The sequence below is a fragment of the Rousettus aegyptiacus genome, unplaced genomic scaffold, assembly GCF_014176215.1.
Source record: "Rousettus aegyptiacus isolate mRouAeg1 unplaced genomic scaffold, mRouAeg1.p scaffold_m13_p_5, whole genome shotgun sequence".
Lineage (NCBI taxonomy): Eukaryota > Metazoa > Chordata > Mammalia > Chiroptera > Pteropodidae > Rousettus > Rousettus aegyptiacus.
The window spans coordinates 112175164-112191163 of NW_023416308.1; the positions used below are offsets into that span (position 1 = coordinate 112175164).

At 58.2% G+C, this 16000-nt stretch overlaps 1 protein-coding gene and 1 long non-coding RNA gene across 2 annotated transcripts; one reads left to right on the forward strand and one right to left on the reverse strand.

The window, feature by feature from the left end:
• The first annotated feature begins 722 nt into the window (after positions 1–722).
• RTN4RL2 (reticulon 4 receptor like 2) lies at positions 723–15796 on the forward strand. Its single transcript, XM_016160063.2, has 3 exons — positions 723–1087; positions 6833–7314; positions 14451–15796. Exons 1-3 carry the CDS (start codon positions 1057–1059, stop codon positions 15198–15200), a joined length of 1263 nt encoding a protein of 420 aa, XP_016015549.2. The 5' UTR covers positions 723–1056; the 3' UTR covers positions 15201–15796.
• LOC118602849 lies at positions 13959–14589 on the reverse strand. Its single transcript, XR_004950894.1, has 2 exons — positions 14469–14589; positions 13959–14173 (listed from the first exon to the last, which is right to left on the reverse strand). It is a non-coding gene; the product is annotated as an uncharacterized LOC118602849 (long non-coding RNA).
• Positions 15797–16000: the final 204 nt, after the last annotated feature.

Sequence of the window (16000 nt, forward strand, 5' to 3'; positions counted from 1 at the left end):
ATGCACACACTCGGACACATGTACCATGGCCACCTGTGCTCAAGTTCGATCGGCCAGACTCTTGCACACCTCACGTTTCCCACCGGCGCAGACACGCCCGCGGGCGGGCACTCAGCAGCTCACCCGTTCGCACACTCGCGTGCCCCCCACCCCCACCCCCCGCTTCCCCGGGCGTATAAAAAGGTAGCAAGCAAGCACTCAGAGTCACACCTGCCCAAGCGTCCGTGAGCGTGCGTGCACGCTCCCGTGCACTCCATCTCGCACACTCAAACTCTTGCATTTGCTATTATATAGTCGCACACTCTGAGAACTTGGGGTCTAGGAAAAGAAAGTGTGATCTTGGAGCTCTCCCAGGGGACAGAAATGTTGGAAGCCTGGACGTTGGCGCCGGGGACGTCGCGAGGAGGGGGAGGTGACCAGGGAGTCCGTCTCCTCCGGGAAAGTTGGGAGGAGGGAACTGGACAAGTCCACGGGGTTTCCTTACACTACTACGCCCCTTCTGGAAGGGGTTTTCTCTAGCAGCGTGGTGCTGAGAAGACGATCGAACACAGTCCTCGGGTCTCCCAAGGAGGGGAGGGGACCAGGGTGGAGGGCTAGAGAACCTCTCCCGCCTCCTAGTGGCCAGGAAAGGGTTAAGTCGGCGAGCTAGGAAGCGAGGGAGGAGCCAGCGAGTGCGGGAAGGAGTGGGGGTGGTTGGGAAGAGCATCCTCGCTGTCCCCACTCTCCCTCGGCGCGCAGCCGGGGCGCACGGACCCACCGGCTGACGGACTCGCGCGCCGCCTGCGCTGCTGGGGGTAGCTGGCACCCGGCACCGACGGCCAGCTCCAGCCTCTCCCTCCCCGTCGCGCCCCGCCCCGTCCCGTCGAGGCCGATGGCTCCTCCAGAGGCCCGCAGCCCGGGGGGCGCAGGGTAGAGCCCCGCGGCCCTGTCTCACAGCCCGGGAACTCCCGGGCCCTCCCGGAGCCCCGCAGAGTTCCCGCCGTCCGTCTGGCGGGCTCAGGGAGCGAGTGGGAGCGCCCTCCCCCCGCTGCCCCCTCCCCCGAGCGTCGAGACAAGATGCTGCCCGGGCTCGGGCGCCTGCTGCAAGGTAGGGACCCCAGTCCGCCGGAGGGCAGAGGGCATTCTGGAGAGAGGAACCGAGCTCTCCCCCACCCCACCACCCCAGGGCGCGAGGGTGAGGCAGTCGTAGGGGGTGGGGGTATCCTGGCGAGGGGGAAAGGCTTAGCCCGGGGCCCCGCCCCCGCCCCCTAGGCTGCAGGCTGAAGGAACGCACCCGGCTCGGAGCTCTCCAGCATGTGCGGGGAGCTCGTGACCCGGGCGGACGCAGGGGGCAAGGGGACCGGGCCCGGAGGGGGGAGGGAGGCTCGGGTTCCGCTGTCCCGGCTCCACCTGCTCCTGGGGACGCTGAGGACTCGGGCCGGCTGGGAAAGCGCCGACTCAGCAACTCCGCGCGCGCCCCGTGCCTCAGCACTTTCCAGTCACCTGGGAGGACCGGGAATGTGGGTAGGGGGCTGCCTGGGAGGAGGGGGGGCTCGGAGGGAAATCCAAATCGCCGCCCCCCGCCCCACTCCTGGCGCCGTAGGACAGATGGAGGGCGCTGGAAAGGGGATAGTTCCGCGGATTGAGTAACAGCCAAGGGTGTGGGCCAGAGACGGGGGGTGGGGTGCATAAAGGGTGGGAGGGAAGAGCAGAGGAGGGGGCAGTCAACCACGGAGAAAGTGGTTAGTGGAGGGGGTGGATAGGAGGAGGAGGAGGAGGAGGAGGAGGAGGAGGAAAGGTTAGACGGGAAAAGCGTGGAGAGAAGTGGGACCCAGGTGAGCGCCGAGGAAGAGGGACGGAGAGGGAAGACCGGGTTAGGGGAGGGCCGGAGAGCAGACTCGGGACGAGCACCGGAACCTGGCGGTGGGGGGATGGGGAAGAGCCGGGGGCCGGGCCCTGGGTACCTGGAAGGAAGGGGCAGTGGGGAGATCCGGAACCAGGGGAGGATGGGGATGGGGAATAGAGATGGAGTGGCAGGAACTGGGGACACTGGTCGGGATGAGTGCCAGGGCGGGGACCGGGGAACCATAGGTGGGAGCGGGGCTGGGGGTTGATCAGGGTGGGGGTGGGGGCTGGAAGGGAATGAAGAGGAGGAGAAAGAGAAAGGGATGGGGGTGCACTGCCTGGGGATGAGACAAAGAGGCTGCTGGTAACCAGTTCCACGTGGGGAGCCCTCCACTCCCGAAGCGCCTGCCCGGCACATCCCCCCTCTCAGGGAGTGGTGGGTGGGCCAGACCCGGGGTTTGGAGCTCAGGGCCTCGTGGAGTGGCTGTGCGGGGGAGGGGAGGACCTTCGAGTGGGGTGGCAGCCTCCGAGGGTGGGTACCCTGGCTGGCTCCATGCTGCCATTTATATCTCCGGGCCCCACATCGGATCCTGCCACCGCCGCCGCCCGCCGTGGTGACTGCTTATTTTGGGGTGTTACATTCTGGCAGAGTGAGAAGCTGTTTGCAGCAGTCTGAACCTCGTCAGTGCCTCCCCAGGCCCCTGCGTCACTGGCGTCGCCACCACCTCCATTCCGCTCCTGGCTCCCACCTCCTCAGCCCCTACCCCCTCGGCATCTGGGCATCTGCCGCCGCAGGCCCCGGCCCCTCCCCAGCCTTTTGGGTGTGGAGCTGCTACTTCTCATCTGGGACCCTGAGCCACTCCGTCAGAGCCAGAGGCCTTGACTCCCCACCCTTTCCCAGGGGCCACTCCGTACCAGCCACTTTGCCCTGCGGGTTGGCACCCCGGCTCCTGCTCTCTCCCTGCATTCACCTGCCTCCTCTCCAAGTTCCATCTTTCACTGTGGCCTCTGAACCAAAGGGTGGCCCCAGGGGTGAGAACTTTATTTCTGAGCCTCGGTACTCCAGGGTCAGAGCCTAGAGCCCTTGACGGTGGTCCCTCAGCCGATGCACACTTTTGAGCTCTGGGCACCTCAGCCTTCCAAGATCATTACCATGTTCTGGCCTTGTCCGCTCCCTCCTCTGGTCAGTTCTGGCTGTATCTTTGGGACACTGTTCATCTTTCCTTGACTCCCAACAGCCCCCTCACTCTAGAGTAGCCCCGATCTGGAGTCCAGGAGAAGAAAGTAGCAGAAAACACCTGGATCCCTTCCTTGTCTTGACCCAGCATCATGGCTGGTCCAGCCCTGTGCACCTGGGCGCATACCGTGTCCTCTCTTTACCTCGAGGGCAATGTCCCTCGAACTTAGGTGTGGTTTCCGTGGATGGTGTGAGGTCTCCCAAAGAAGGCCCAAGAGTCCCTTCGGACATGCGGTTGTCCATTCTGGGTTCCACCTGTGCTGCCTGCATGACAACGAGGCAACTCATTTCCTGTTGCTGAGCCTCCCGCCCCTCATCTGCAAACTGGGGGCCACAATCTTGGTCTCACGCGGGGCTATGTCATGTTGTCTTCTATGCATAAAGACATATACAAATATACAGTGCCTGGCACACAGTAGGTGCTCAGTAATAGATGGTTTCTGACTGTCCCTGCGACTCTAGCCATTATCTGCTGACTTTAGAAAAAAGGAGAAGAGGAAAGAGAGAGGATGGGGTGCGTGGAGAGGGCGGGGACCCTGTTAGATAGGGCTTCTCTTGGCTCATATAGGAATGGGGAGGTGACTTGAAGGCTTTGAGGAAGATAATGAAGGCAGACTGTCAGAGATTCTGGTCAGGAGACCTGGGCTGCTCACTCAGAAACGGACCCTTCCCCTCTCCAGCCCTCGATGGTGTTATGTGGGAAATAAGGGGTTTGCTCTGAGGTACCCCCCCTTCCAGCTCCAGTACCCTATGCATCTTGCTCTAGTCTTTGCCAGGGAGTCACAAAATGGGGGGGGGGCAGGAGTGGAACTGTAGCCCTGGAGAGAGAGGGAGGACACAGGCCCGGAGGGGGGGGTGATGATGGAGAACCCCGAGAAGCAGGGGGTGGGGAGGGGACCACGGGGAGAAGGAAAAGGCCACACGCTGGGCAGGGAAGGAGGGCGGAGGAGGAACAGAAGACATAGCTCGCCAGCCAGCCCAGAGGCCTGGCCCAGGAGCACTCCAGCCGGGCCTGGGGGCAGAGAAACCCAGCGCCCCCTCCCGCCCCTCCTCCTTGCCTCCAGTGAGAGCCGCAGCCTGAATTATGGATGAGGCTCCTTGGGTTACAGCTGCTTTGCACGGCAGTGAGGGCCAGAAATGGCAACGGAGTGACTGTTAGGCAGCAGCTGTCATAGAGGGGCCTCCTCAAAGAGCCTGCAGGGGGACGCTGTCTCCGAAGTGGGGAGGTGGGCCGTGACGGGGAGATTCGGGGGCGAGGGGGAGAAGGTGTGGGGAAAGAAGAAAGGAGCCCCCCAATGTGTGTAAATAGGGGAGCCAGGGAGTCGTGGGGAAGAGGGATGCTGGCTCCGTCCAAGCTCAGCCTCCAGGCTGGGAGATGCTGGTGCTAGGAGCGTGACCCCGACTCTGGAGCACTCCGGTACCCTCTGTCTCTCCTGGGGTTCCAGCCAGCCCTAGAGGTGGGGGAAGAGCTCCAACCCTCCCCAGGGAAGGCGGCCTTCAGAACACACACTCTAGTGAGCTTGTGGATCAGGGGTGGGATTAAGGGATCAGAGAAGGATTTGGCTTTCTCTGGTGTCAAGTCCTCCGGGAAGTGAGTTCAGAGGGTGACTGTGCCAGGAAGGGAAGTGCCCTGGCCGGGCAGCAGGAGACTCCTTTCTGGTCCTTGTCCTGCCAACCACTTTGCTGTGTGACCCTGGGCAAGTTGCTTGCCCTCTCTGAGCCCCGGTTGCACCCTCATTAGAACAAGAGCTTCAACCAGATGAATCTGGAGGACCTTTCCAGCTCTGAAATCTCCCCTTCTACACCCCAAACCTCAGCCCTGCTGAAACCCACCCAGGGTCCCCTACCCACTCCACACCCCACCCCTGCCAGGTTCAGACGAGGGGTGAGAGACATGCTCCTCCACCCCACGTGGCTCTGAGAAACTCGGGAGAAAGTAATCGTGAAACGCCACCCGGGGGAGGGGTGAGAAGGGCCGAGAAACGCGGAGGTGGTGTGAACGAATGGAACAGCAGCCGCTGTGTCACTGAGTATTACATCACACTCAGCCTACACATGCACGGGGCCGGCACTCACACACACGCGGGGGGGGGGGCAGCCGGCACACACGCGTGCACACGCCCCGCTCAGCGGCTGCGGGGAGGGGCCAGGTGCTCGCGGTGGAGCCCGACATTGAAGAGCGGGAGCACCACACACATCGAGCGCGGGGTCCCCCACGCCTGTCTGTGTGTCCCCCGACGTGAGGAGGCACGCTAGAACATCCACGATGTCTAGGCCACACTCAGGGCCTGTGGGGCCACATGCACAACCAAGCCTCGGCAGCTCTCCATGCAGCCAGCACCCGGCTCAGACAGGCATGCACACACACCACTTACCGGAGACCAGGCAACGCATGCTCTCTTTGATCGCTCAGTCTTTTCTCCCATCTCTGAACCCCAGCCCCCTTACCCCCTACCCCACCCCAAGCTGAGGTCCTTGGGTCCAAGGCCCCTGTCTTTCTCTCTTCTGCCTTCATAGGCCTAGCACACTGCTTCGGGCAGAAGGTACTCAGTGGATGTGTGCTCAGGGAATGACTTTCCAGCCTTTGGGGTGCAGGCTCCCCTTCTCCCCAGGCAAACCTGCCGGAAGGAAATTCCAGGAGTCATCTGGAAGTCATGACAAAGGGTACAGGTCAAGCTAGTTCTGGCCCAGACATTTGTCAGCTGCAGTGAGCGCCAGAAGGCCAGGGGTGGGGATGGATGAGCCTACCCCCCACAGAAATACAGGGGCCGAGACACACCCCCTTAGCCCCCAGACCCTTGGGCCTCCCTGGGCCTGCTTCTACATCTGCATCATAAGAAGGGGGGACCATATTTAACCTTCAAAAGTTACTTTGAAAACAGAATTTTTAAAGCGATTCTGAATAAGAAGACCCTGGGGTGTGAAATGCAGATTCTCGGGCCTGGCCAGGAATTCTGATTCTGCACAGGCAGGGCGAGGAGGAATCGGCATTCTTTCTGGGACACACACCCCACCCCACCCCCCAGCTGATTATGTTGCAGGTGCCTGGTGGCCTCCGTTAGAGACCCACTGCTCCCTGGTCCCTAACACCCTTCCAGCAGGAGACACTCAGGTCCTTCCAGGGTGAAGGCTGCAGGAGGGCTGTGCCCACGGGCAGGCTCGGCAAGGCACAACCCCAGGGCAGCCCAGAGGGCCATTTTGCACCGGGCTCGGATTCCCAAACCGTCTCGATTTCGTTCCAGCCGTTCTCAAATGGGGGCGATTGTGCGGCCCAGGGGACATTTGGCAATGTCTGGAGACATTTCGGTTGTCATAACTAGGGGGAAGGTGTTACTGGCATCTAGTGGAATGCTAGATGCTGCTAAACACCCTGCTAGGACAGCTTGTAGGACTGCTCCCCGCCCCACGAACACACACACACAACACAGAACGACCCCGCCCCTGACTCTCAATAACGAGGTTAAGAAGCCTGACAGTTACCATGGTCAAACCGACCACAGTGAAAATAGGAATGAAAGGCGACCACTCATGAAACAACTTTCAACATATCACAGTGCTTTCTACCTTGTCCGGCCGGCACTTCTTTATTTTTCAGTATTACCAGGAGCCTCAAAAAAGTGGAAGTGGCCAGGGCCTCATGTGGCCCTGAGGTTGCTCGCGCCCAGAATCCCCCACCTCAGGAGCGCCCCGTTAGGGGTGGGTGGGCAGAGCCGTGGTTGGCACTCCTGCGCTTGCAGCCCGCGCAGAAAGGCCTCGCCCCTCTCCCCACAGGTCCCGCCTCCGCCTGCCTCCTGCTGATGCTCCTGGCCCCGCCCCCAGCAGCCCCCAGCTGCCCCATGCTCTGTACCTGCTACTCGGCCCCGCCCACCGTGAGCTGCCAGGCCAACAACTTCTCCTCCGTGCCGCTGTTTCTGCCGCCCGGCACCCAGCGACTCTTCCTCCAGAACAACCTCATCCGCACGCTGCGGCCCGGCACCTTCGGGCCCAACCTGCTCACCCTGTGGCTCTTCTCCAACAACCTCTCCACCATCTACCCGGGCACCTTCCGCCATCTGCAGGCCCTGGAGGAGCTGGACCTCGGAGACAACCGGCACCTGCGCTCTCTGGATCCCGACACCTTCCAGGGCCTGGAGCGGCTGCAGTCGCTGCATCTGTACCGCTGTCAGCTCAGCAGCCTGCCCGGCAACATCTTCCGCGGCCTGGTCAGCCTGCAGTACCTCTACCTCCAGGAGAACAGCCTGCTCCATCTACAGGTGAGCCGCCCCACCCAGCGTGCGCATGCTCAAGGACACACCCCCCCCACACACTCACACCCACCCACCCAGACACCTACGCACCCCTCTTCTGCTTTCCTATCTGGCTCCTCTGTCCCTGTGTGCGTTCCTCCTCTGTCCCCAGGCTACCCTTCCTGCTTCTCCTCATTTCTCTGTCCCTGTTCTGAGTGTCCCTCTCACTTTCTTTAGGGATTTTTTTTGGGGGGCGGGGGGTCTTCTGCCTATCTTCCCCCGTCAGTCCGTTTGTCTACGCCCGTTTGGTTCCCTTGCTTCCTCTCACTCTCCGACCCCTGAAGTGGCCCCCTCGGCCTGTCTGTCTGTCTATCTCTTTCTGTCCCTCTCTGCCTCTCTCACTAACTCGCCTCCCCCATCTGTCTTCTTCTGCCTCTTCTGTCTGTCTCCCTTCACACGCCCACTCCGCACACACCCCCCTGTCTGTCTGGGTGTATGTATGTGCCTCTTTCTATGATCTCTCCTTTCCCCTTTGTTTGCCTTCTGGGGGCCTCTGCCTTTTCCCCTGGCACCCTGGCCTGGAGGCCCCCCGGCTGCTTTTCTCACCCACCCCCACTCCCTCCCACGTCATGGGAGGTGGGGCAAGAGGGCAGAGCCCCTGCAGCCTGTGTCTCATAGAAGGTTTCGCCTCTCCCCAACTCACTGGGTAAGGAGACAAGGGGAAGCCCTACCCTTTCTAGATTCTCACTCCCGACACCTATCGTCTCAATGGAAAGGAAGAAAGGGGAAAAAAGGGTAATAGCTATTAAGGAGCGGAACTTGCATGCTCTGGAAACGGAAGGAATAACAGTAATTGCTATTTATTGTTATTATTATTGATCTAAATACTGTTTATTGTTGTTAAGCTGACTGTTTGACAGTCAAATCCTCCCATTCTGTTTCCCCAGGAAGCAATAACACACCCTCCAAACCACTCTGGGAGAAAACCCTCCCTGGGCTCCCCAGCCTCTGGCTAGAAGGGGGCAAGGATATCCAGATTCTCCCCTCTCCCCACACTGCCTCCTCCCACTGCACTGGTGCCTCACTGATGACCCTGTGCTGAACCGAAGATCAGGTCAGGGTTGATGCTGATAAAGACAATAACGATAGCAACAATTTAACAAACGTGTGGGACACCCACTATGTGCGCGGTGCTGACAAACCTCTCTGCCATGGAGAGCGTTCTAGTGGGGGAGGGAGACAAGAAGCAAAATACAGTAGTCCCCCCTTAACTGCAGGAGATACATTCCTAGACCCCCAGTGGGTGCCTGAAACAGTGGATAGTACTGAACCCCGCGTGTACTGTTTTTCCTATATATATACACACCTGTGACAAAGTTAATATATAGGTTAGGCACAGTGAGAGAGTAACAGCAATAACTACTAATAAAGTAGAACAGTTGTAACAATATACTGTCATAAAAATTATGTGGATGGATTTGGGAACATTATTAAGCAAAATAAGGGTTCCTTGAACACAGGCACTGTGACACTATGACAGATGAACCAAGGCGGCTACTAAGCGGCTAATGAGTGGGGGACGAATACAGCATAGATAGGCCAGACAAAGGGATGGTTCGCATCTGGGCGGGATGGCGTCAGATTTCATCACGCCACTCAGAACGGTGCGCAGTTTAAAACTTACGTTCATTTCTGGAATTTCGCATTTAATATTTTCGAGCCGTGGTTGACCGCGGGTAACTGAAACTGCAGAAAGCAAAACCGTGGGTGAGGGGGCACTACTACAGTATACGGGGAAAATATGGCATGGTTATTATTATCGCATCGATAACGATAATAATAGCAGCGCCCATTACCACTGAGCGGGGCACACTGCGTTGGGCGCTGTGAAAAGAGCTCTGTGGGTGTCGGCTCTGCCGTTCACAAGCGTGTGGCATTTTTGAATGCTCCCGAGCCTCCATTTTTTCATCTGTAAAAAGGGGGGTAACACCAGCACCCACCTCCTAGGGATTTCATAAGTGTAAGTGCTTTTCATAAGCTTTGTAAAGCTCTTAGAATAGTGTCTGGCATATGATAAGCACTATGTACCTGGTTGTTAGAATATTATTTCAAAAGAGAAACCGGCCTCATTTAACCCTGGTCTAGGTGAAGTGGCCCATCTTGAACCTCATCCTGGAGATCTGAGTCAATGTCAAGGATGATACTGAGGCCATAGGTGAGCCCCAGGATGCTCCCTCCCTTTTCTTTCCTTCCTCAATTTGCCTAGCACCTCACGGTTCCAAAGCTCACGCGGCTACATCATCTCATTTCTACAGCCCTGTCGGGATATATTTGCCCCTCTTCACAGATGAAGAAGCTGAGGCGGAGGGTACCGAGACTCTGTAGATATAAGGCCTCCACATGGGAAGTCTCTTAAACCATTGTCCATGTGACTGTGGGCTCACCAGCACATTGGACCTCACGACAGCCTGGCAGTAGGGACAGTTGGGGGCCGTAGGCACAAGAAACGAAGTTTCTGAGGCCACACAACCAGGAGGAGCTGGTGGTGCTTGAGCCTGTACGGGCTGACGATATGTCAGGCAGTTTGCATCGCTCAGAAGTCTCTACTTGGGTCTGTCTGGGAGGAGCGGGACGGTCCCCACAAGTACCACAGTATGGGCTCATTTTTAAAGTCACTGGCTTTAGACTCTCCCAGACGTAGGTTCAAATCTTGGCTCCTGTATGACTTTGGGTGAATTACTAAACCTCTTTCACTCTCCACTCTCTCATCTGTAAAATGGCAGTCACGATAGTACTTAATGATACTTACTAAGAAGTTTTATAAGGATCAAGATTTAGCAGAGGGCCACACTCGCTATATGGGCGCTATCATCATTATTATTATGACTACTAGTAGTATGGCAAGTACTACCACTGAGACCCAACCTTCTTATCAATATTTATTAGTCGTTCAGAATGAGAAATCTGCGGTCAGAGGGCTTGAGGTCGACGCCCTGCTCTGCTATTTTCTGACTTAATTTGGGGCACGTCGCCTCTCCTCTCTGAACCTCAGTTTCCTCATCTTTAAAATGTGAATAGTAAAAATAATAATGCCTTCCACAAACGATGGCTAGAAAGCGTAAATGAGTTTATCTACATAAAGCACATAGTTCAGTACTGAATAAATCATGTCATTATCCAGGGCCTGGGGACAGGAAAGGCCTAGGCAAAGGGGATCTTGAGCGAGCACTGGGGTCTCCTGAAATGAGAGGTGTTCGTTCTGCACTCCCCTGGCATAGACGGTGTGAGGCACCGTGGGAAGGATGCATCTTCACACCTGGCCCTTTGTAGGAGAGAAAGAGGGACAGCCTCCGCCTGTGAACTAGGCTGGGAGGTGCCACAGGCAGGTGGAGAAAGGAGCGGGCTGGTGTGAGATCCAGAGAATGTAGGTGTGATCCGGGGTGGAGCCAGGCCTGCCCTGAGAGGGGAGCTGGGGCGGAGGCAAGAGGACCACAGCCTCTGGGGATGAGGAAGGTGGCAATGGAAATGGGGCGGGGTGGAGGTTGTCACAGACTGCCTTCTGGATGCCAGGCACTGTGCCAGGTGGGTTCATTCATCAATTATTGAGCACTTATTACATGCCAGGCAGCAGTCTGGGTGCTAGGGACACAAGAGTGAACAAAAACAGTGTCTCTGCTCTCCTGCAGCATATTTCCAATTTGAGTGGAAGCAGGTGATAGAGTCGCCATTCTCTCTTTTAATCGTTCCAGCAGCCTTCCTGGTATATAAGAGAAATCTTTATACTCAAGCAAATCTGAGTTTGAATGCCAGCCCCCCCACCCCTCCAATTTGCTCTGTGGCTTTGGGCAAGTTGCTTAACCACTTTAAGCCTCAATGGACCCATCTGTAAAATGGAGGAAATGACCTGTACCTTGGGAGTTTGTTGTGAGGATTTTAAATGCTTCTTGAAAAAGACTTCACATGGTATCTGGTTCGGAGTAAGCATCGTTTTCTCCATTGCACAGCCGAGGACACTGAGGCTCAGTGAAGTTAAGGTACCAGTCCAAGGTTACCCAACTCAGTAAGGGGCACAGCCCACAACTGGCCCAGACCTATCAGACTCAAATGCAGCTGTTCAGAGCCCTGTCTCGAGTTCACATCTGCATTCCTCTATAGAGTAGCTGGTGAACCTGAGCAAGTCTTTTGCCTTCTCTGAGCCTCCCTCTCCCAGTCTCTGAAAGGAGGGCAATAACATTATCTGCTTCATAGGGTCATGATCAGGTTACTACACGGGACATGTGTAGCACAGATCTTGGCCCGTGGTTAAAGCTCAGGAAATCAGCTGCCTGCCGACGCTGACGTGGGCCATGATAATGACACTGGCGTAGATTGGTGAGCACTGTCAGTGGGGGTGCCTGGCACAACATAGACACTCACTACAGCTTTGCTGAATGAATGAGGTACATTCCAGGACTCACTCACTCATAAATATCAGATGAGGATGAATCTTAATGATCACTACCATCTCAAGTCCCTTGTTTCACAGATAAAAAACTGAGACTCAGAGAAGCACCCGGAGCTGCCCAAGGTCAGGCAGCCCAGCCACTAGTGCCAAAGACTGGAGCTTGGGAGGTAGGAAGGAAGCAAGGTTAAGAACAGGATGCTGTCCAGGGAAAGGGGGCGGGGATGCTGCATTGAGATTCCATATGGACGCAGAGAGCTGTGAACTGGCTGGGGGAGGAGAGGGAAATGTGGTTTTGGAAATGGAAGAAGATGACTTTAGCAGACGCTCTCAGCCCAGAGAGAGGGGGTGATGGAGAGCAGGGGGAGGGCGAGGGCTGTGAAAGTCAAGAGCTTATTAATGCACAGAGAACGATTTCTAACGGTGGAGAGAGGAGGACGGATTTGAGAGCTGCAGCTGAGGAAGTGGCAGCAGGATTTGGCAAGAGCTCGGACGTGGGGTATGGACCCCTAGGCTGAGGCTCAGAAAGGGAAGGAGCAGGACTTTTGCAGAGGGAGGAAAAAAGGGAAGGACAAGAGGTCGGAATCAAGGAATTCTGTGGTCCACAAATTGGGGCCGTGGGCCAAAGGCACCTGAATGTCCTAGGGGCTCCAAACCTTTGTTTTTTCTCTTCCTGACGTCCCAAAGCACCATTACCTGCACTCCCTCTATGCCGCCCTCCGCCTCAAGTTTGATCCTCTGACCAAGTACCTGTGGGTGTGTCCTACTCTTACTGACACTCCATTAAAAAAAAAAGAGAGAAACTCTAGGTGTTTGAGTGGAAGGTACTCAGAGCCCGCTCCCTGGGTGGGCTGAGAAGAGAAAGACAAAGGCATCTGGCCAGGTTGGGCCAGGCTAAGGACACAGAGGTACAGGGAGCCCACCGGAGACCTGAGCTGGGCATGGGGGGTGGCACAGGGGGCCGAGAACGCTGGCGTAAGAGGCAGCTGAGAAGGTTGAGGGGGACGGATCTCAATGTGGCCAAGCGGAGGATTCTTGGCAGGCTCAGTTCCTGGAGCAGAGGGCGGGCGCCGGATGGGAGGGTATGAGGACATGCAGGCCCACAGGGGTGGGGGCTGTGGGTGTGGGCTGGGAGTCAATGCCCTCCCCTGACCTGAGCACCTGCGCCCAGGCTCCTGGGTGGGGTTGGGGGCCATCTCCCCAGGCAGGGACGGGTGGGAGAGCCACAGCCAGGAAACAGGACCCCTGGGTGAGCTGGCTTGAGCATAGAGGATGCTCATGTCCCTGAAAACCAGATCTCCTAGGCTTACTGACCACTGCGATGTGGAGAACGTCCGTCAGTGGGATCTGACCCCTCTCTGGCCAGCCCTCCAACTCTCTGGGTCTCCGTGCTCCCCTCTGTAAAAAGTGGGCTGGGCTGGTGGACACAGATCACCGACTCCCAAGTCTAGCTGATTGATCATCATCAATACCTCGGTGAGCTGGTTAAAATGCGGAGTCCAGCCTCTGCCTCCTCCCACACATGCAGCATACCTACTCCCCTAAACCCACACCCTTGTCCATGCTGAGGTCCTTCCAGCATCAATATGCTCTGAACTAGGGGGTGGGGGGGGCTCTCCAGCCCTGGACAAGTGGGACAAGCGGTGATACAGGACATCAGGTAGCTGGCTCCTTCCCCTCCCCTGCTGCCTCTGGAGCTGTCGCCTGGTCCCCTTAATATCCCAGCCCAGTAGCAGAACTTTGGGGCCCCAGGGAGCTCCTCTGTTAGAACGAAAGGGATGCCACTTATCTGAGCCCCTAACGTCATCATAACCACCATCTCTTGATGGTGGTCTGCGTGCCTACTAGGTCCTATACCCCTACAGCATGATTTCATCTAACCCTCCATCGGCCTGCTTGGCGGGGGAGGGCAGTCTCCAAGTTACATAGACCAGGGAAACTGAGGTGCTATAAAGCTAAACAACTTGCCCAAAGTAACACAGCTGGGAAGAGGGCAAGACGGATTGGCACCTGGGTCTGTGACTCTTGATCCCGGCATGTGGGGCACCGTGCCCAGCACTTGACCGTCTGATCTTTATGTGGATCATCTTCTTTAATCCTCAGGACAAACCCATGAGGAGGTACACTCATCCCCATTGTATAGATGAGGCGACAGGCTTAGGGAAATTAGTGGCTTGGCCACGTTAACAATAATGGCCAACTCGGGTAGGATGCCTTCCACGCGGAAACCTTGTTCTAAGCACCTTAGTACACGGTGCTTCATTTAATCTCCACATCATACAGACGAACAAACCGAGTCAAACGGATACTCGAGGTGGCAGTCAGCTAATGACAGGTCAGGATCTGAAGTCAGGAAGTCAGGCTCCCCCGGAGGTGGGCTCACTCAGCGCAGAGCTCCTCATTCTGCATGTGGTCCTCTGACCAGCGGTCAGCGTCACTTGGGCACTTGGAAAGACAGGCAGAGGCAGACTCTCAGGCCGCATTTTCTGAATCACAAACTCTGGTGGCAGCGCTTGGGGACCTGCAGGGGATTCTGATCCACCCCTAAGTTTAAGAACCACTGACCTCAACTACATTGTTTTTCGCCTATTAACCTCTAACGAGGTTATAACGAAGATGCAGGATTCAAACCCAGGTCTCCCACGGTCCTCCCTTTCCTTCCCCTCCTCCAGGCCCACTTGTCTGAGGATCACTCTCTTCTTCTCCCCGCTTCTCCCCCCAGGATGACCTGTTCGCGGACCTGGCCAACCTGAGCCACCTCTTCCTGCACGGGAACCGCCTGCGGCTGCTGACTGAGCACGTGTTCCGCGGCCTGGGCGGCCTGGACCGGCTGCTGCTCCACGGAAACCGGCTGCAAGGCGTGCACCGCGCGGCCTTCCGCGGCCTCAGCCGCCTCACCATCCTCTACCTGTTCAACAACAGCCTGGCTTCGCTGCCCGGCGAGGCGCTGGCCGACCTGCCGGCGCTCGAGTTCCTGCGGCTCAACGCCAACCCCTGGGCCTGCGACTGCCGCGCGCGGCCGCTCTGGGCCTGGTTCCAGCGCGCGCGCGTGTCCAGCTCCGACGTGACCTGCGCCACCCCCCCGGAGCGCCAGGGCCGGGACCTGCGCGCGCTCCGGGAGGCCGACTTCCAGGCCTGCCCGCCCGCGACGCCCACGCGGCCCGGGAGCCGCGCCCGCGGCAACAGCTCCTCCAACCACCTGTACGGGGTGGCCGAGGCCGGCGCGCCCCCCGCCGACCCCTCCACCCTCTACCGAGACCTGCCCGCCGAAGACCCGCGGGGCCGCCAGGGCGGGGACGCGCCCACTGAGGACGACTACTGGGGGGGCTACGGGGGCGAGGACCAGCGGGGGGAGCAGACGTGCCCCGGCGCCGCCTGCCAAGCGCCCCCGGACTCCCGCGGCCCAGCGCTCTCGGCCGGGCTCCCCACCCCACTGCTTTGCCTCCTGCTCCTGGCGCCCCACCACCTCTGACTGCGGTGCTGAGACTGCAGAGGCCTGGGCGCCCGCTACCCCGCCCTGCCCCAGGTCCGGTCCCAAGCCCCGCCCCTGGCCTTGCTGCCTTTCTTCTCCTCCCGGCTCCTCTCTCCCCTGGGACCGGGCCACCTCGTCCTGCCTCCCGGGCTGCTGGCTTAAGGCAGCCCCGAGAGGGCGTGTCTGGTGGCTCAGCTCGATTCTCCCGGACTCTGGCCCCTTAACTCGTTCCCATCCCAAGGCTGGGGTGGGGCGCCCCGGGCAGCCGCTGACCCCTTCTCCCAGTGCCCACAGCGGACTCGAGAGGAGCTGTCGTCTGCGAAGCATCTTCCACCAGCAGAGCCTTCGGGAGCTCGGGAAAGGAGCCCCGCCCAGGAGCCCTGCGGAGGAATGCGCAGTCGGGCCGGGCCGACCCCAGGTTCTCTTAGCCCCCCTCAACCCCCCGACACTGGAGGAATACTTTTCTCCTACGTCTACCCTGGACGCTTATTAGGGCGCCTGGAGAGAACTTTCCTCTCTACCGTGGCCCCTGTGTGGTGACGATCCACAGAAGTTGTTTGGGAAAAAAAATTTATTAAAAATTATATTATTTTATCTTCTTCTGCAAGACGTGTTGGCTCAGGACTTCGAAAGCGGCAGGAGGGCTTAGAGCCAACAGGGCGGGGAGGGTTAGCGAAAGGGAAGCCAATGGTGCCACCGAATTGCCGCTTGCTGGCTGAAGGTGCGTGCCGCTCCCCTAGGACCAGGAGCTGCAGCCTGAGGAAGAGGGGCGTGGCCCCGGAGTCCCGGTCAGGCAGGAT